Below are 22,500 nucleotides of genomic sequence, written 5' to 3'. Positions count from 1 at the left end.
TAACACAACCAAGATCCAGACCAGCTGATTTCTTAACAGTTTCCACCTGGCTATACCATCAGTTATTGAACAACACTGGCTGGCCAGGCAGCCACACTGCAACACTTTCCTTTATGGCGGACTGTGTGCTTATCTTTATGTTGGATGCAAGTGTGGATATGTCCCCTATGCAGACTACTTTCCTAAGTGGACCTATACAATTTAGGCATTTAGCAGACGCTCTTAATCCAGAGCGACTTATAGGTCACCTTCATACCAGCAAGCTTTACTGCGATTAAAACAAATCCTGCTGCACATTGTCGGAAAGTGTGCTTCATTTGGCAGGTGTGAAGGCTCATTCGAATCCTAATGCGCATCAAAGAACCGCATTCTACTCCGCCAAAAATAACGGGGGTTTCGCTTCACTTCCAATCGCACTTGATTTTGATTCAGTGCAGGTGGGAATGCAATCCGTAACAAATAAAGGAAATGAAGCAAACTATGTGGCGGATAAGGAGCTAAACACAGTTGGAGACGGAGAAGGGATATTCATTTCACGCAGTGCAAAGATGTCCCGTTAGGTTGACGTGTGACGACTTGTGACGTGGTCAAATAAGGAGACCGAAGCCGAAGCAATAGCACATTAATCTATTGCTTAAGGAAAACACTGCAGTGTACAGAATATTCTGTCTGTCTGTCGTGCATAAACAATGGAGGGCTGTCACTGTGTGTGGGGATCCGAGTGGAGACTTTCATCATCTTCTTTAAATATAAATACTTCAAATGTTTAGCTCAGCACGATTTATAAACTGTATAGCTTTTCGCTCCCGTCTCCGCTGTGCCTCGTCCATGTGCCCAAAAGAACAGTGGCTGGCACGCACACACACACACACGCGCGCGCGCGTCCCCGACGACATAATGCATCCGTTACCCTCACTTTACGTGAGTCCTAACTATTACTCAAAGTATATTTTTTAACACCATAGCTTTCACTGTGTATTTTATGAATTGAACACATTGATAAATTTCCCTGCTTCGTTTCCTTGCTGCGCTTGACAGAGCCAGTGTGAAGGCAAACCGCAGCAAATTAAATATGCAAGAATCGCAACTTCTCCGCCCATTCGCATCGAGTCTACCGAAGTATTAGGTTGTTGATTGGCTGAAAAGTTGCAATGCGAAAATGGAAGCCATCGTTCTCACGATAATGAAAATCTAAATATCTTTGTAAAGAAATCTTGTTTAAGAAAATACCTGCCTCATGATGATGTCACTGGAAGACGGTTTCTAAACTGCCCACAGCCCTCCTATGAGACACAGACTGAGTAGAAAGAAATCGGGGACATTTTTTCATGATTATTAGTGAGGACCTATTATATGAAGATAGGTTGAAAAGTGGTGAAGTGGTCCTTTAGGCAAGAACAAAAATCATGGCAATGCATCCCGTTCAGAATGGCTCAGGGCCTGTTGAGCGATGCTCATAGCTGCTGAGGCCTGTTGAGCCCTGTTCGTTCAGACCTGTTTGCATGTTAATGTGGATCATGTGAAGCAGCTAAATTCTCACTTCCTCATCAATAATTCACTTCCTGGGTCGCGCTTATAAGGAGCTGGGGGCTGATGGAATATCAGAGAGTGAGGCATTGTGGGACGGCGGGTGAGCCCCTGCGGTCATCCGGGCCAGCGCCGGGGAAGCTAATTGGCCAGATCCTAAATATTTAATGAAGGCTTGACCTGATTGGCTGTTTTAATTGTTCCAATTAAATGATTCAATAGCTGGAGGGTGTGTGTGAGAGAGAGAGAGAGAGAGAGAGAGAGAGAGAGAGAAGAGGTGGATGTCATGACAGACCAATTTAAAGGCTCTATCCAACTCAATGTATTGAACTTTAATTTACTGAGGACAAGGGAGTGACGCACGCACGCACGCACGCACGCACGCACGCACGCACACACACACACACACACACACACACACACACACACACACACACACACACACACACACACACACACACACACACACACACACACACACACACACACACACACACACACACACACACACACACACACACACACACACACACACACGATGTGACAACAAAGACTGATCCATGTAGTGTATATTTTGCATTGATTCATGCGCGGGAGAGCAGACGTTATTATTTGTCTCTTTTTCATTCCCTGCAGCAATACCTCTATCCTCCCTCAAGTTCCTGGCATGCATTCCTTTCTCCCTTTTTCTGAACAAAGTTGTTTTCCTTATACGGGTATATAGGAGAGCATAGCTCTCTTTCACACACGCACAGACATCACATCAAAGACAGAAGTGAATTTGTCTCCATCCTGATCTAGTCTCTCTCTCTCTCTCTCTCTCTCTCTCTCTCTCTCTCTCATAGCAGCTCCCCTTTCATGAATGTCCTTGAGGTGGACGCGAGAAAGAAAGGAAGGAAGAGGGAGAGAGTGAGACACAGAGAGACAGAGAGAGGGAGACACAGAGAGAGAGACAGAGGGGGAGAAAAAGTGGAGAGAAACAGTGAGACCCCCCCCCCAGCTCTACTCCCCCCTCTCCACTCCTCTCCTCTCCATCTCTCCACCCTCTCTCCTCTCCTCTCCATCTCACCCCTCTCCTCTCCTCTCCTCTCCTCTCCTCTCCTCTCCTCTCCTCTCCTCTCCTCTCCTCTCCTCTCCTCTCCTCTCCTCTCCTCTCCTCTCCTCTCCTCTCCTATCCTCTCCTCTCCTCCCCTCCCCCCTCCTCCCCTCCCCTCCTCCCCTCCCCTCCTCTCCTCTCCTCTCCCTTCCTCTCCTCTCCTCTCCCCTCCTCTCGGATGAGTTAAAACATTTTGCCGCGTCGTCGTCACAGCATCACAGGGATAAGTTATTTATCTGATTATGGTGGTAATAATTACACAGCTGTTTATTGCAGATAGAGGAATAACTCATGCAGCCAACAGGCCATGATGGAGGAACACACACACACACACACACACACGCACACACGCGCGCACACACACACACACACACACACACACACACGCGCGCAGCGCGCGCACATGCACACACACACACACGCACACACAGACACAGTAAATATGTAAAGCGGGCCAGCTCTGCTTTTCTAATTGACCCCCCCCCCCCAGCTCACCCCCCCTCCTGCATGCCCTTATTAAAGCCCAGGAACTTTAAAGTGTCTCCCTGACAAAGTGATAAATTGTTGGGTAACAGAGGGAAAGTGTGGCAGAGAGGGGGTTGCACCGGGAGGTCCTGACTTCATTAGGCTCTGCGGGAGAAGAGGAGAGCAAGGGAATGAATGAGGATGGACGCCGTGCACATAAGAACCCTGAACCTCAGAGAGACAGAGAGAGAGAGAGAGAGATGGAAGGTGAGGACGAGGGGAGTGTAAGCGCCGTGTATTAGCAGAGTGCTGTGGCTAATGAAATGACACAGATGGTTTTGCGCAGAGAGAGAGATCTGTCAGGACAGAGAGCGAGAGAGAGAGAGAGAGAGACAGAGACAGAGAGACAGAGGGGTGGGATTCAGTGGTCCAAGTGCTGCTTCTATATCATTAACATGCACGGACGGTCAGTCTGCGCTAAATGGAGACCATTAGTCCAACTTTGAATAATTTATACAGACGGAAAGACATGGCAGAGTGAGGGACAGACGGACGGCGTGCATGTGTTCGTGCGTGCGTGCGTGCGTGCGCATGCGTGCGTGTGTGTGTGTGTGTGCGTGTGTGGAGAGAGAGAACACAGACAGGATGTTTTAAATAAAATGGCTGCACGGCGTTAATTGATCACGACCCCAGCAGCACTAAATAAACAAGTGATTAACTGGAGAGAGAGTGACCCCATCACCCCCAACTGCTGTGGAGGAGGAGGGGCCCTCTGTGAGTATGTGCGTGCGTGCTTGCGTGCATGCGTGTGTGTGTGTGTGTGTGTGTGTGTGCGTGCACATGTGTGTTTGTGCAGTGTGTGTGTGTGTGTGTGTGTGTGTGTGTGTGTGTGTGTGTGTGTGTGTGTGTTAATGAGGATAGTAGGGAATGGCGCACATGGCTGGTAATGAACCAGTGGCATCAGTGAAATGACAACAGCCAAGCATCTCATCTCTCACTCAGACTAATCCTTCTCCATAATCCCCCTCTTCCTGATTCCTTCAATCTGTTCGCATCATTCTCTCTCTGTCTCTCTCTCTTTACTGAGAGATATTAACCAAGGGTTACTAGCAACTACAACTACTCTTTACTGAGAGATATTAACCAGGGTTACTAGCAACTACAACTACTCTTTACTTTACTTACTTACACCTATTACCCCTTCTGGGGTTTAGGCCGTCGACAAGAGTTCTCCAAGCATCCCGATCCTCAGCCAACACTTCCAGCTGTCCCCAAGTGTGGCCCATAGTTTTTGCATCTGCCTCCAAGTCTCTGCGCCAGGTGTTCCGTGGCCGACCTCTCTTTCTTTTCCCTTGGGGGTTCCACTTGAGGGACTGCCTTGTGGTGTCTGTGGCTGGTTTTCGGAGAGTATGGCCTATCCATCGCCAACGCCTTTTGAGGATCTCTTCCTCTGCAGGCATCTGGTTGGTGCGTTGCCACAGCTCCTTGTTGCTGATGGTGTTTGGCCAGAGGATCTGGAGGATTCGTCGCAGACAGGTGTTGATGAATGTTTGGATTTTATTTGTGGTGTTCACTGTTGTCCTCCATGTCTCTGCACCGTAGAGTAGGACTGATTTTACGTTGCTGTTAGAGATCCTGACTTTTGTTTTGATGGCCAGGTATTTTGCACTCCATATATTTTTTAAAAGGAGGTAAGCTACCCTGGCCTTGCCAATCCTGCCTTTCACATCGGCATCTGTTCCTCCCTGCTTGTTGACGATACTGCCAAGGTAGGTGAACTCGTCAACCTCCTCCAGTGCTTCGCCTTCCAGCATGATGGGTGCAGTGCTGGCAGAGTTCACTATCACGACTTTGCTTTTCCCTCTGTGAATGTTAAGGCCGAGGCGAGCGGAGTTGGTTGCGATGGTGCTGGTATTTTCCTGCATCTGCTGTTGGGTGTGGGATAGAAGGGCCAGGTCGTCCGCGAAATCCAGGTCATCTAGCTGCGTCCACATTGTCCACTGTATGTCCATTTCTGCTGTGGATTGCTTCATTGCCCAATCCATAGCCAGCAGGAACAAGAATGGCGATAGCAAGCACCCTTGCCTCACTGCCGTTCTTACTCCAAAGGCATCGGTGAGTTGGCCCTCATGGATCACCCTACAGGTCATTCCCTCGTATGTGTTTTTTATTATGTTGGTTAGCTTCTCTGGTACTCCATAGTGCCTTAGAAGCTTCCAGAGGGTCTCCCTGTCCAGACTACCAAAAGCCTTCTCGTAGTCAATAAAGTTCATGAATAGCGGGGAGTTCCACTCAAGTGACTGCTCCAGTATGATGTGCAAAGTGGCAATCTGGTCTATGCAGGATCTGCCGGAATGTTGTCTGGTCCTGTGGCCTTGCCGTTTCAAAGCTTTTTAATGGCTTTCCGAATTCCCTCCCTTGTTGGGGGACTGAGGTCTATTGGCAGGTCCCTGTCTGCTTGTTGGATGTGTGGCGGGTCCCGTGGGGCTGGTCTGTTTAGCAGTTCTTCGAAATGTTGCAACCATCTTTTCTTCTGTCCTTCCTCCCCAATTATTAGTTAGTTACTAGCAACTACAACTACTCTTTACTGAGAGATATTAACCAGGGTTACTAGCAACTACAACTACTCTTTACTGAGAGATATTAACCAGGGTTACTAGCAACTACAACTACTCTTTACTGAGAGATATTAACCAGAGTTACTAGCTACTACAGCTGAGAGATATTAACCAGGGTTACTAGCAACTACAGCTGAGAGATATTAACCAGGGTTACTAGCAACTATACAACTAATCTTTACTGAGAGATATTAACCAGGGTTACTAGCAACTACAACTAATCTTTACTGAGACATTAACCAGGGTTACTAGCAACTACAACTAATCTTTACTGAGATATTAACCAGGGTTACTAGCAACTACAACTAATCCCGCAACTAAAAGCATGTTAAAACTTATTCTACAAACAAAGCTAAAACTGTCCCCACGAACCAAGCACAAACTAATCCCACTATACATTAATTTATCCTAAAAAAAGACGATAGCTATTCTTACTAACCAAGCTAGAGCCATTTCTACAAAACACATGAAAAAGAAACCCACTAACAATATTAAACTAAATTTACTAACTAACACTAAAACTAATCCCACAAACCAAACCACATACAAACTATAACCATGCTAATACGGTAGTACTAACCAATGCACAACTAATCCCATTAAGCACATTCAAACTAATCTCACTAACCTAAACCTAGCTAAAACTAATGCTGCATTCAGACGAATCCCACTAACCTAAATCTAGCTAAAACTAATGCCACATTCAAACTAATCCCACTAACCTAAACCTAGCTAAAACTAATGCCACATTCAAACTAATCCCACTAACTTAAACCTAGCTAAAACTAATGCCACATTCAGACTAATCCCACTAACTTAAACCTAGCTAAAACTAATGCCACATTCAGACTAATCCCACTAACTTAAACCTAGCTAAAACTAATGCCACATTCAGACTAATCCCACTAACCTAAACATAGCTAAAACTAATGCCACATTCAGACTAATCCCACTAACTTAAACCTAGCTAAAACTAATGCCACATTCAAACTAATCCCACTAACTTAAACCTAGCTAAAACTAATGCCACATTCAAACTAATCCCACTAACTTAAACCTAGCTAAAACTAATGCCACATTCAAACTAATCCCACTAACATAAACCTAGCTAAAACTAATGCCACATTCAAACTAATCCCACTAACTTAAACCTAGCTAAAACTAATGCCACATTCAGACTAATCCCACTAACCTAAACCTAGCTAAAACTAATGCCATTATTTACATTTTCCAGCCATTCAGTTGCAGCAAAAAATAAATAAATAATATTAATAATTTGGGGACCCCCCAAAATAATTTGGCAACCCCCAGAGGGGTCGCGACCCACGGGTTGAGAACCCCTGACCTAATCAACATGAGTTAGACTTTAATATAGTAGTGCCCCTCACTTCACACGGGTGTGATTTTTCTTTCAGGTTTCATGACCTCAAATTACACCCAAACAACCTGAACTTGGTTGTGGCCTGGGATTTCCTCTGTGTCTGTGAAGCCTTTTGAGCTGCAGGCAAAACAGTGAAAACAGTGACATCTGCTGGCAAATCCCACTGTCATAGGATTTACATGAATTACATCATACATAATAGGGATGCCGCCGAATAATCGATTTTCCGATTAATAGTTGCAGTCTCCGAAATCAATTTTAATATTTCATAATCATATATATATATATATATATTTTAATAGCCAAAATATTGGCTAATAAGTAAGGCTGCATGATATATCGAACATGTACCTTCATCAGAGTGGAGAATATAAGTATAAATCAAGTTGAGCAAAGCCACTCTTCTCTGCCCCTCTCTCTTACGATCGCTTGTTAAGTGCCTGCCAGACAGACAATCAGATGAAATGAAGGCAGGTGTAGTGTAGAGTGTAGACTAGTGAACTGAACATGTTCTCTTTATATCAAGTACTTCATACCAGCCCCTTATGAAACTACTTCTCTGGCAGTACTTCTGGAATGGCCGTAACTAGCATACAATGAGAACTGAGAAGATCTCCACAAAGGTTTACTCATCAAAACTGATTATAAAACTGTAACCATCAAAGCATGCACTCAACATATAATGGTTATGTGACCATGGCATGTGCATAATATAAAATCTTAAAAGTTATATCTGATATATATATATATATATATATATATATGTATATATTATTATTTTGGGGGGGGGGGGTTCGATTAATCGATTATTAATCGGCAGAGCTGTCGACTATTCGATTTGGCTGATGGTCACTTTGTGGCATCCCTACATAATTTTACTGGCTCTTACATCACACTCCATGGGAAATCAGATCACTTGTTTGAGCCAGAAAACCCCAGACCATACAGTACGTATATACCTAATACACATGTTTTTTGGGTGCAATTGAACTCAGAAAACAAAAACAACCCCTTTAAAACTAATCCCACTAACCTAGCTAAAACTAATACCACATTCAAACTAATCCCAAAATAGTTTGATTGATAAAACTAATCCCACTGATGATGATAGTTGAATTATATTCTGGTAGCATGGGTTTTTATTCCTGCTCACATTAGACAATGTGTCAGAATTCTTGATGAAGTGGCCATTTGTGTGTGTGTGTGTGTGTGTGTGTGTGTGTGTGTGTGTGTGTGTGTGTGTGTGTGTGTGTGTGTGTGTGTGTGCATGCGCGGCGCGCGCATGTGCGTGCATGTGTTGTAATACAATACTTATGGCAACACTTCCTTAATGCACTTTTATGAGCCCAGTCACCTGTACTTCGACAGGGGAGGTGAAGGAGGGAGGAGAGGAGAGGAGAAGAGGAGGAGGAGGAGGAGGAGGAGGAGGGGAGAAGGGGGAGTCAGTGATCCAAGGAGCACTTTAACAAATTTACATTTAATTTTAGCAGAGGCCGCGAGATATTTTCTGGCAAAATATATTAGCAACATTAACCGGGAAAAAAAATCGGACTATTAGCTAAACGTCGCTTTTTTTCTGAATTTTTTGTCAAAAATAAAATATGTCGTGTCTGCAGCGCTGAGCCCTGCAGCTTCAAATCAGACACTAATTTTTAATTTATTTACATCGTTCACTTCCTCTCCCTCTCTCACCCCCAGGCACCGTGGGGGTCTCTCTCTCTCTCTCTCTCTCTCCCCTCATCCTTTCTTCATCTTCTCTTCCACCCATCCCTCCTTCATGGTTTTCTCTACCTCTCATCTAGCACAAGTTAACCAATGTCTCTTTCTTTCCTTCCTTCTCCCTCCCTCCCTCCCTCCCTCCCTCCCTTCCTTCCTTCCTTCCTTCCTTCCTTCCTTCCTTCCTTCCTTCCCCCCCTCTCTTAACCAATGTCTCCTTCCTTCCTTCCATCTCTCTCGCTCTCGCTCTCGCTCTCGCTCTCTCTCTCTCTCTCTCTCTCTCTCTCTCTCTCTCTCTCTCTCTCTCTCTCTCTCTCTCTCTCTCTCTCTCTCTCTCTCATACAAGGTGTAACTCACACTCGTCCTCCACCCCCCCCCCCCCCCCTCTCTCACTGAGGTTATGGGAACACAAGTCCACCTTTTCCCCACAGCTGCCTTCACATTAATCAAATCAATTCATCTTCAGCGAGACTTTCCTGCTGTTCTGCATAAAGTGTTGTTGTGCGAGGAAGGTAGCGGAGGTCCCTCGACAAACCATACATCACCAACACAACCATACATCACAAGCACACACCGAAAAACCCAAAGAAAGGCCAATGTTCACATTTCCTCATCTTAGAAAATGTGTAATTACAATTTGGCTATATGCATTACTTTATTGAACAGTTAAAGTATAGAGCAAAGATAGATGCTGTGCTTTGATTACCACCCCCTCTGGTAATTATCTTTCTTCTATCACCGGCAGAGATCCCTGGAAATGTAGACTGCTTGATATTTATGTTCAATCATATCACAGTTTAGAACTTTCTGTTAACCAGATTTTCAAAATGTTTAAAAAGGTTGTTAAGATGCAACACGTAAGATTGTTGATCGGTAGGCTAATATACTGGAGGGCTTCAGCCATTGTTGATTCTGTCGACAAAAACTATGATGAAAAATGTTTGTCGACTACCTTTTTTCTGAACTGACTAAAACGAAATAAAAAGAAGATAAGAACTAGGCTTTGATAACTAAAACTATATGATTAAATATACTGACAATTTCGTCAACAAATAAAAACTATGAAAATGGAAGGGACTGGAGATTTTAAGTTTGGTTGTGCTCTGAAAATAGCAAATCTACTGAACACGTCACACTGGGATTTTCAGCAACCAAGTGTAAAATCAGACATTACGACACCATCAAGGCAGTGGTGGCTCAGGTGTAGAGTGGCTGGATGGACCGCAAGGTTGCCAGTTTGAACCCGGGCTCCCCCAGAGTTAGTGTCGAAATCTCCTTGAGCAAGACACTGAACCCCTAATTGCTCCTGATGTGCTGGTTGGTGCCTTGCATGGTTTACGTCGCCATCGTTGTATGAATGTGCATGTGGATGGGTGAATGCAATGCACATGTACATCATGTTATGTAAAGCGCCTTTGCTATATAAATGCACCATTTACCATTTATTATATACCTATCTTCATATAATTGGTCCTCACTAATAATGTTCATGGTAAAATAGCACAATTTCTTTCTACTCAGTCTGTGTCTCATAGGAGGGCTGTGAGCAGTTCAGAAACCCATCCACCTGGACATCATTAGCCAGATTTTCTTTTTACTATATTTAGATTTGTATTATCGTGAGAACGATTCGCTTCCATTGTCACTTTTCAGAAATAGAAAGCCGGCAGTTTCTATTAGCTTGGATTCCCCATCGATGATGTCACCGGTGGACATGTTTCTGAACTGCCCACAGCCCTCCTATGACAGACAAAATGAGTAGGAGTTTTTTTTGCTATTTTATCATGATTATGAGGACCAATTATATGAAGATTTGAAGATATTGAAAAGTGGTGAAGTGGTCCCCCAGATGTCTAAACTAGGTCCATATAGGTTTTACTCTCAACAGTCTTATTTTGCCAAAACACACCCAATCTGCAGGCTCAGAACCCAGTGTGTTACAGACTATAGTACGTGACACAGTATTTGTTTTCACAGAATGTTTGTACCCAGAATAGGGTTCATATAATCACTCAACAGATTCAGAGCTCCGAAGCTGAGTCTGTCGGCGAGTCCCGTTATAATGTGTAGAGTTTGTTGTTAGTAAATGGAAATAAAGACACACCACCGGAAGAGGAGGGCTGACACCGAGCCGACATCTGCTGTCTACACGTTTTGGTCTCTACACGTTATTTTGGTTTGTATGTTGTTTTTTGGCCAACGGGTTCCCAGATCGGGGCTCAAGTGACTAACACATTTGCAGTAGGCTACAGTACGTCCGATTGAGTCAACCTCTGATGCATTTTTACTAGGGGTGTGCCGATGAGACATTTTGGGCGATATCGATATCCGATATAATTAATTGCTGTTGTTATGGCCGATATTACCGACGTCTATATGATCTCATTCGTTATTGAAAAACTATAATAATTTTGTCCATTCTTGTAACAGGGTATCTGCACTGCAGGCTTATTTAGTTTATCTGTAAAGCCAGACGGATACATCGGACCGGTTAATTAATTGGTCTGATTGATTAATCGATGCATTGATTCATCTAAAAACCACTCAAATCGTCCGATGCCGATGCGTCACTATTCTTTTACATTTATGCATCATATTGTAATGTACAGTATCTTCACCTGAGGGACAACATTTACCTGACCAGGTGGTTCTTCATGGCCAGTCCTTGCAGGTACTTCTTGCGAGTGTAGAAGTTGTGGATGTATTTTCTCACGTAGAAACCTCTCCACCAGCGCTGGATCTGTAAGAAACACACAACACACGACTAGTCTAGACACAACTGCAACATCCATAGACTTTTATTTAAGGTGAGAGTTTATTTTGAGAACCCTGAATGAAATGTTCTGGTTAACTAAGCAATAATGAAATCTGTTCAGCAAAAAGAAGAAGAGATGCATGTAACTCATACTTAGACCCAATATTTTTACATTGACTGGGGCGTTGGTAGCTCTGATCCATAGCTCTAATGCGTTGCATTTAGAGCTATGTTACTCTCAACTGCCGCCGATCGCATGAATGCAGACCAGCCTCTCCTCTTCAGCGTAAATAAAAAGAACGTTTTTGCTACTCACCAAAACAATGGCGGGCTGTGTTATTAGAAAGCCTACTTTCCTTAGTGGACGCACTCTGAGCCCCCCACCACACGTATAAACTAAATACTAAAATACTTTTAGTTACTCCACTGCGACTTCTACTGATATAGCCCAGAGAATTGCCTCATAGAGAATATTTTTCCTCCGGTGAAAAATAAAATCCCTTTCTGCCCAAAAAGTACAGTTTATACGTGTGGTGGGGGGCTCAAAGTGCGTCCACTAAGGAAAGTAGGCTTTCTAATGACACAACCCGCCTTTGTTTTGGTGAGTAGCAAAAACGTTCTTTTTATTTACGCTAAAGAGGAGAGGCTGGTCTGCATTCATGCGAGCGGCGGAAGTTGAGAGTAACATAGCTCTAAATGCAACGCATTAGAGCTATGGATCAGAGCTAGGGTGCTGGGTACTACAGGTCTGCACCTATAGATCCCTCTACAGTACACCCTAATCTCTAATAAACCAGAAATCTCACAATTCATCCCAACATAGTTTATAATACTTTAAGGGTTAAAGTGGTTACGAATCAAAAGTAAGAAAATTATTATGTCAACCTGCGCAGTCAGACTTTGATTGATTGGTTGAAACAGTTTGCAGAATGGGCACAGAGACACAGACAGACATTCTGTGCGCCTCTGAATTACGATGTGACCAGGTTATCTGTATGTAACTTTTCAGAGAGAATGGAAGAAATTGATTGTTTTTTTTATCATTATATTATGCCAAAGCTTTTCAATTAGATAAAACACAACATCACTCTGAGATATTATTACAAATCTTCATCCTCCTTTTTAACATGAAACATTTTGGGACAAGAGGGTGCACAACTGCACACACACACACACACACACACACACACACACACACACACACACACACACACACACACACACACACACACACACACACACACACACACACACACACACACACACACACACACACACACACACACACACACACACACACACACACACACACACACACACAGTAAATGGACAAATGCCTCCAGTCCACACAGGCAGACAGATATGCTTGTAAGCGTGCAAATATGAGCACGCACGGCTGCAAGCATGCACACACACACACACACACACACACACACACACACACACACACACACACACACACACACACACACACACACACACACACACACACACACACACACACACACACACACACACATGCGCACACAAACACAAACACACATGGAGGCTAGAGGACCATTCTGAAGCGGCATGGATGTCCTTCAGACTAATTAGGAGATTAAAACAACAGAAGGTAAAAGAATAATCAGACAGCAAGCGGAGAGAGAGAAGAGAGGATGAGAGCAGAGAGGAGAGGAGAGGAGAGGGGAAGGGGGGAAAAAAGAGCAAAATGAGAATTAGCATTGATCTACCAGTCAATAGATAATTTTAAATAAAGTAATTGCCGCCACCAAAGTTCTTGTTGACCTTTTGTTTGACTAGGTGGAATCAATGCAGTGGAATGTAATAGAAGAGCGAGCGGCGTGTGTAAACACTGGTTTCCATTACAGCGCTAATGCATGATCTTCTGTTAGCCAGCATGCCGTTATGAAGCCAAGCCAACGGGACAGTCACCCAGGGGATTCAAAAATGATTGCCTCTCTCTCTCTCTCTCTCTCTCTCTCTCGCACTCTCTCGCACTATAGCATCCTGTGTTTGTAAATTGAACTTGGTGAACAAGTGTGACTAAATTTGACTGAGGGAGACTGCCATTGGTTTTCTTTGAATTTTCCTTTTTTCATGTCATATGAAAGCAGGGAAACTTATTTCAGACATGCTCTAGTATGTGAAGTAACTATTTCTCCTCTGGTGAAAATCTGGAATTTGTGCGATGGCAGGCTCTCAGTCAAATCTGGTCACAAACGTTTAGGCGTGCAAGTTGCAACAGTGAATCAAACTAATAGATTTAACCTGATTAGCCTATAACAAAATCTATTGATTTTAAGTTTGTGCAAATATACACCTGTGCATACGGTAAATGCATTCACATGAACGCGCGCACACACACACACACACACACACACACACACACACACACACACACACACACACACACACACACACACACACACACACACACACACACACACACACACACACACACACACACACACACACACACACACACACACTATTCTATTAACAGCAAAACAAGTCTTTCTATTATATAAACCCCAGTAAAGTTTAGCTTTATTTTTAAAGGATCACTTTTGAACAATTAAATTAAAATTAATGGCAGCCTCTGCACCCTCTTAAACTGCAAAATAAGATTGTCTTAATTGTTTTGTTTTTGTTTTTTATATATAGCAAGCTCTCGGTCATAGACCTTCAGGCATATGGCAGAAGAAGGTCAAGCCTTTTGGCTACAGCCCTTTACCCAAGTCTATTGGCAGGTGAACAGTGGGGTTTTTTTCTCCCACTCTCAAAGGATTGCTTTTTAAATAAATGAACAATTTTACAGTAAAACCGTAAGTGATAGAGCTTCTAGGAGACAGGTTTTCAAGGTGGCGGCGGGCGGCCCACAGAGGGGGCACCAGGAGAGTTTAACCCATTCTGACCTGAGATCAGATTCTAAAAATGTCTCCTACCACCTGACAGTATTTAATTCTGACCTGAGATCAGATTCTAAAAATGTCTTCTACATCCTGACAGTTTTCCATTCTGACCTGAGATCAGATTCTAAAAATGTCTTCTACGTCAGTCGCTCTTCGATTTTTCAAAAATAGCAGACCTACAAGCTCGGTGGCGTGCTATGAGCTTGTAGGTCTGCTATGTTTCTGAACCACTGCGTATTGGATCTAAAGATTCTAAACTATAGAATACATTAATGTGTGTTGAAAAGAAACATATCAAATGCGGACTGGAGACAGCTCAGCTGTAAATGGCATTGCATTCATGTTTGATATGCCAGTGTAATTTAAATATTTTTTTGTTGCGTTTTTAAGCCACAATAGGGGGCTGCAGTCAGAGGCTATATGGCTATTTCGGGGTCCTTGGTATAGAATGCTTTTGGAACCCCTTGTTGTATGAAAAACATTAAGACAGATGACCGTTTAACTTCATCCCCCCTTGCGTAATAGGGAGGATGATGATGTAACAAATAATCCTGGGATTGTGATGAATGACAAATCAATCAATTTGACCACAAGAAAATAAACAACACTTAATTCAACGATTCAATATTTAAATGGTTAAAATGAATACGCTCTAAAAAAAAAAAAACTTGTTGGACACCAACGACCTGAAAACTCCACGGGTGATTTCATGAGATCCTGTTTCAGCGTCATCTCATCTCTCCATCTCTATTTTTCTTCCCAGTATAGAATTCCCAGTGTTTCCTGTATACATGTATGTGTGTTCTTTTACAGGGCTAATAAAGCACTCTCCCCTCCACCTCCAGCGGCTTCTGCTCCACTTTAAGTGGTGACATCATCCCTCACCTCTGACCCCGCGACCTCGGATGGCGGCGGTCGGACGCTGACCCCTGGATCTGTGGTCTGAAAGCGCAGGGGTGGTCAGCTTTATTTGTTTGCGTTGCCGTCAAATATAAAACTCAAAACCCTCCATTTCCAGGCTCTCCAGCCAACACCCAAACATCTGGCTTGTTCCCGAACGTCGACGCAGCCTCTTCAATAAACACGGGGGGTGGATTTCTTTGTTGGCCTGTAAAAACCGTTAATGGTTTCGGCTGAGTGAAATTGTTAGGCAAAAGAGTGGGCTGCGTGGAACAGTAAAAATATAAGGTTTCGACGCCATATCCCCGTGTAAAAGTGCCAAAGCGTCAGTCAAAGGCACAGCCTTATGATTTATGGGTTTACAGTAGTAGCTGTTAAAATGATATGAGGAAGAGAGAGCATTTTACAGGAGGAACGTGACAGCGGGGGGAATGCTATGAGAGAAAAATCATAGAAATGTCCTGAAGGGCCCAGAAGAAGCCAGGAAACCCCCTGAAGCATTACCGGTATCACACTTTACACTTGAAGCATTTTGCTTGTGTCCGCTGGGACTTAAAATGGTAAATGCAAGTTCCCCCAGAACAAAAATGAATAATGTAGCCTACAGAAAAATAACACAGGGCTCATTTATATAGCCTATACCGCAGAAATGTGTGTGAATGTGCGACACAATTTTAGATAAGACAAGATATGTTTTATAAAGAGAGAGAGGGAGAAAAAAATAATAAAATATGTGTTTTATCTCACCGCTACTTTATCATTTGCTTCAACCAAAATGCCGATCGTGAAATCACCAATTTTATTTCGCAGCGAGCTGGGTGCTAGGACTGCACTACTGTACTTGTCCTGCCACTTGTGGACACAGACACAACACAAAAACACACTGTCTGGGGGGGGGTGATATTTACCGTGATCGTCATCTTCTCGTAGGTATTCATCTTCATGATAAAATATGCAGCCTGCATGCGAACACAAAGGGAAAGACACAGCGTTACATCTAGTCTGCCGCGGCCCTCTGTTCTGTCCACAGCAGGCCTCAAAGATAAACACATCTCTATACATAATGCATATAGAGCACACACAAACAGTCGAGATAATGCTTGGTTTATATTCGATCGCTCACCGTGTTGCACACCAGAAATTGCATATTGTACGTATATACGAGCGTTGTAGATCTGCTATATAACCGGTGCACGACACTGACACGCTAAACTAAGTCTAAATCACCCTTTAGGCCTATGGTGGAGGAGAAGGGGGGGGGGGCAAGGGAAAGTGAGCAGGTGAAAGAGAGAGGGAGCCGAGGTGAACAAGGGTGAGCGAAACGCACGAGAGAGAAGGAGGAGGAGGAGGGGGGACGGACGGACGGACGGGGGGCTCAGTGGAAGAGAGAGAGAGAGAGAGAGAGAGAGAGAGAGAGAGCAGGAGAGGTTAGCGAGGGGAGGAGGAACGGCGGACGAGTGCTGCTCTCTTAACACCCCCGACGCACACGAGGGCCAGGAAAATCTATGGTAGTCAAGCTGTGAGCTAATGGAGATATATGACGTCCAAACGCTCTCCGCTGGGCTTCATAATCAATGACAGCGCTGCCAGGAGAGAGAGAGAGAGAGAGAGAGAGAGAGAGAGAGAGACCAGTAGAAAAGACCAGCCCGGGCCGCCGCGTATACGACGTTCCCGATTGGTGGCTTTCGTCCTTCTCCGTGCCGTCGGCACTTTGGTTGGAGCGCGGCGTGGCGGGCGGAGCGCGGCGAGCCGTGCGCCTGGACCACCGGGGGAAACATTTCAGGAGCAAACTGGAGAGCCGGGCCATAAAAGAAATTCATATCTCAACACGTCTTCTTTAATAACCACAGAGAGAGAGAGAGAGAGAGAGAGAGAGAGGAGAGAGGAGAGAGAATGCAGACAAAGACTTGAAAGGAGGGCCGTAAATTCAGCTCCATGTTTTCGAGACGTGCGCACGCACGCACGTACGCGCGCGCACACGCACGCGGAGAGAAAGAGAGAGAGGCAGAGAGGCTGAGGGCAAGAGAGGAAGAAAAAAAGTCCAGCCTCTTAGGACTAATGCAAAATAGTGCGCCGTAGCACATTTTGAGTGATTTAAATTAGTGCTCGTCTGTTTCCAAATGAGACCAAACAGGCTCGTTTTAGTCCATATGTGTGTTGTGACACATCCTTCATCGTTTACCCCCCTCCCCCCCCCCCCACCCCTCCCTCGTTTCCATTTTTTGCTGAACGCCTCCCAAACAGCGGCTGGCAGTTATGCTTTAGCAAACAGTCAATTTAGAGGCGTGATAAATAGCTTGTTGTGATACGTTTACAAAACTCAATCCAGGAGGAAAATTATACGTGAGAGCGTGGGGGTATTGGATCCAGTATCAACAATCTGTTCAATTAGGAAGCAGTTGGAGGCAATATGCTGGGGGAGAAAAGAAAAAAAATAAACTGGGCCTCGCTATAGTAAAGCATTTATACCCCCACCCACCACACACACACTCTCTATCAGCACCCCCACCCACACACCTCTCCTCCACCCTCCATCCATCCATCCTTCCTTCCGTTCCGACCCCTCTCGCTCTCTCTCGCTCTCTCTATATATGCATCCCAGGAGGAGATATATAGATGGAATTCCATATGATATGGTATCATATTTCCTAAGTGCTAATTTCCTGATGTGTAATGGGTGAATTATATTTCTTAAGGTCAGAGGCAGGGGCTGAGGAATATGGCAATTGAATTCTAATGCATGCTATCATAACATAATCAATATATCTATAGTTGGCTTACCTTCACCATTTGTCTGAGGCGCGCCCTCGCTGCGAAGCCCCGCCATGCTTTCTGGATAACGGTTGCCTTCGTGTGCAAGAGACTGAAAGAATTGGGCGGCATGTAAATACATCATATCAATAATTTAATTTAAGAATATGATTTTTATTTATATTTGAAAACAAATTAGACTGAAATAAAACTAGGCTATATATGTGATGTTTTGTAGTGGCGAGTTTAGGATGCATTTCTGATTCGGATGAATATCTATAGAGAACAGTTACACGTTTAAATTTAAAACAAGGAAGAATCGGAAGTATAGGACTAATATTAATAATAGCTTGAATTTGTACAGTGCCTTTCATGAACCCAAGGACGCTTTACATCAATAACAACCAACAAACAAACAAACAAACACAACAAACAATATTTTGCCATAAGCCTGAGAGGATAGGTATCTCTTCACTATTGATTACTTTCTTCTCATTTTCTGGGGGTTATTCAAAGAGAAGTACATTTTGTATAAATTATATTATATCAACAACAATTAAAATATTTTTTTTAGAATCTAGTAACTGCTGCAGCCATAATTGGATACTTATTATTATTAGTATTAGTATTATGTTGTTATTGCTGTGATTGTTTCCACTGTTGCTTCTGCTCTCCCTCTCTTTGTCTCTGTCTCTCCCTCTCTTTTTCATTGCCGACAAAATGTGCTTGCTCAGGGACAGAGACAATGACGGTACGATATGTAACTGTCTTGAGACAACTTGTTTGTGATTTGGCACTGAATAAATTTTAATTTGAACGAGACGAAAACCCAAGATAATGTGTCTTTTCTGAAGAAAGGTAACATTAATATATGTTTAACACTCACGACAAAGAAAATACACACATTTTGTCAATGACGTTCATGACTGTTTTTTTTAATAAAACTGTAACGTTGTAAATTGTATGTCAATGAATACAGTATATTTATATATTGCCATCATCATTATCGTAGCATAAGCTGTGCAGCGCTAAAGAGTTAAATAAGATGAATGGTCCGACATGAAGTGAGACCCTGAATTAAAGCTGTTGGACTCACTGTATGTTCTGCCTACAGATGCTCTGCTGAAATTCAGTTGAAAGGTCAGGGAAACATTAGGTCTGTGAACATGCACATGCATGCATGCACACACACACACACACACACACACACGCGCGCACACACACAGCTCCTCCAGCCTTTTCGATCACGTCGGAGAGGAGTGTTTCACGCCGTTAGCCAGCGCCACACATTTGTATTCAACCTAAAACGTTCTCTAAATGCAAGTCTACTGTGATTCTCAGCCTCCAACCGGGGCCATCAATTTTCAAAAGGCCATTTGTATGCCCAGAAAATCAATGCTTATAGCGGGGATCGCGCAACCCCGCAGTCGCACTTAGGCAGCTCAAATTGTTGCTAATTATCCACTTAACGCGTTGATCAATTAACTAAAGTAATCTGAATTAACCTATTGTCTGGAAGTTTGTCTGCTGACCCCACAGAGTGCTGCCGGGGTCACAGCAGAAGGCCAGGCACGCCGCACACACACACACACACACACACACACACACACACACACACACACACACACACACACACACACACACACACACACACACACACACACACACTGAGTGTGCGTGGGTGGGGGTATAACCAGAGAGACATTTATTCCTTCTGGCCATATATAGCAGCATGAGTAGTGAGATAATTACACTACACTATACTAGCAAAGTGGGCTGGTATCAGGGCTTCCCCTGCAAATTAAACACTTGGCGGTGTGTGTGTGTGTGTGTGTGTGTGTGTGTGTGTGTGTGTGTGTGTGTGTGTGTGTGTGTGTGTGTGTGTGTGTGTGTGTGTGTGTGTGTGTGTGCGTGTGTGTGTGTGTGTGTGTGTGTGTGTGTGAGAGAGCATGCATATACATCTGTCAAGATGTGAGTGTATACCTCCAAAAGATTACTACTAGTACAGTAACTACTATGAAAAGGTTTGTGTCATGTCCTGAAAATATAAGTTCCATTAGACAGACAGACAGACAGGCAGGCAGGCAGACAGACAGACAGAGGCAGACAGGCAGGCAGACAGGTAGGCAGACAGACAGGCAGACAGGCAGACAGACAGACAGACAACCTGAGGTAAGCCCGCAGCTTGCAGCCTCTGAACCAACTCTGGATGTGGACGGCTGCTTGGTTCTCTCTCTGTCTCTCCTCCTCGGCAATGCTTTTAAAAGAAACAGGTGAAAACAATCAAACGTTAATTATTTGCGGAACAAAACCGACTTTCTGAAAAAGCCCTATCTGCCGTACGAGTCGACGTACATAACTTCGCGAAATGTGTGTGTGTGTGTGTGTGTGTGTGTGTGTGTGTGTGTGTGTGTGTGTGTGTGTGTGTGTGTGTGTGTGTGTGTGCTCGCAGGTGTACACTCTGCACTGTGAGTTGAATGGTTGTTTAAACTAGCTAGCTGTGTGTCGTCCGAAAATCATGTGTAAGTAGCAGCTATAGCTAAGCTACATCTTTGCTTTTACTCCACTGTGTTACGTTACCTGTTTCTCATGAAATATTCCACTTTAACGCGTTCAAATGTTGTCCTTATTTTCTCCAGCTGAGCCATGCTGCTCATGTTTACATGCTGCCTTGACAACACTCCGTTTGGACTTTCAGTGGGTGAGTGCATAGGGTACTTTTTGACCTCAAATTATTTGATGTAAGGCACAACGTCCTAACTACCATTAATTTCAAGTTAAATAGGCTATTTTAACTTTACATTCATGATTCATATTCAATATATTATTAATATTATTTCAAAGTGTGTGTACAACTGACACGTGTCTCTGCCGCTCACACCAGCAGGCCAGGATGGGTTACCCAGTGGTTTCCAAACAGGTGTGCCTGTTTTGGGAATTTACAGGCCTATAGATAGACATTTTGAAGGTGTGGTTAAACGGAAATGGTCGGCATTTTATTGGTGTCTGAAGTTTCTGAACCAATCAGAGCCTCGCATCCCTCCAGGCTATGGGGTTTTAAGTCTGTGACTTCCTCTCACGTGCAGTGTTGTTTGTAAACAAAGTGACAGAGAGACTGGGCCAAGTAATTCAACAAATATTTGTATGGACTTTTGATATAAAAACACACAAAAATGAGAATTTGCCCATAATATGAGGATATGGTCTAAAAGTGTGATTTTTTTCATTTCAAATTCAATTGAATGTATTATTTTTAGGGGTATAATCAAGGGGCCAGCTAGGCACTCCAATGTTGAAGCGCTGGGCCAGTGGCGGCCGGTGACATTTGTCCTAGGGAGGGCGCTATAACAAAATCAAGAAAACATGCACTAGGTATCATAGATTAAATATCTACTGAGGGAGCCTGTCTAAGGTTTATTAAATATATCTACTAAGGGAGCCTGTCTAAGGTTTATTAAATATATCTACTAAGGGAGCCTGTCTAAGGTTTATTAAATATATCTACTAAGGGAGCCTGTCTAAGGTTTATTAAATATATCAAAATGTAACAAAAGGTTCATATAGGGTTAAAGAAACAAACCTGAGACAGAACGACCAGTGCCATAAAAAAGTGCAATGGCTCAAAGCCACATGACCTTGCTACAGTGGCTTTAACATTAGCAAAAAAATAAACAAAAAGTCCTTATAAAAGAACCCTCAAAGCCATGACTCTGCCATTAATTTTTACTTTTTGTACATACATTTGTGATGATTACATCAGGTTTGTCTGGACCCAGCTCTTTAATTCATATTTTTTCTCTCAAATGGTGTTTTCTGCAGTGATTTCACAGAGTTTTATTTTTCCTCTTATTGTTCCATTATGCAAGTGAATTAAACTATTATTATCTTGACTTTACATGGCTCCATTCATCTGTCTCATCCCTCGTTTTTCTAGCGTATGTTGTTGTGGCTGTGGGTTGAACCCTATGTCACACTGTGCTGTAATGTTTATGCTGCCCCCAAGTGCTTAGTGGTGTGAATAACATGTCATGGATCGCACATTTTTCGCGACCAAGTGGCTGCCTATAGTTTGTATTGAAGACATGTGGACCGCAATGCATTACTCTTCAATGCAGAAAGTCAAGGGCTACAGATGAACGCGCACCAACATGTGACACTCAGTAACCAATCAGGAACGTTACACAACGTAAACAACATTTCACATTTAATGGAGGCATAATACTAACGTGGCAGCATAATACAACTTTTAATCACTGCCTTTGGTTAGTGGCTACTTATATTATATAATATTTAAGTTTCTGGATTGCTAATTTTAAATAAATTACAGGCTGTAGATTTCGTTTCTCAGTCATTCTTATTCACGTTTTATTCAGGGG

The 22,500-nt window shown here is 43.4% G+C and overlaps 1 protein-coding gene across 1 annotated transcript in view; it reads right to left on the bottom strand.

Annotated features, from left to right (window-relative positions):
- The window catches only part of spata17 (spermatogenesis associated 17), a gene marked incomplete at both ends in the record, with an annotated part of 85,136 nt that overhangs the window by 22,582 nt on the left and 40,054 nt on the right, over positions 1–22,500 (bottom strand). Inside the window, 5 exons of the mRNA XM_083759321.1 lie at positions 11,440–11,543; positions 15,359–15,415; positions 16,282–16,332; positions 18,155–18,236; positions 20,292–20,381. Coding sequence (XP_083615447.1) covers positions 11,440–11,543; positions 15,359–15,415; positions 16,282–16,332; positions 18,155–18,236; positions 20,292–20,381 — 384 coding nt within the window. The remainder of the gene's footprint in view (positions 1–11,439; positions 11,544–15,358; positions 15,416–16,281; positions 16,333–18,154; positions 18,237–20,291; positions 20,382–22,500) is intronic.

This window comes from Protomyctophum parallelum (assembly GCF_964188405.1).
Source record: "Protomyctophum parallelum genome assembly, chromosome: 2".
Lineage (NCBI taxonomy): Eukaryota > Metazoa > Chordata > Actinopteri > Myctophiformes > Myctophidae > Protomyctophum > Protomyctophum parallelum.
Note: the sequence above shows the minus strand (reverse complement) of the source record. Positions and strands in the feature narration are given on the sequence as shown.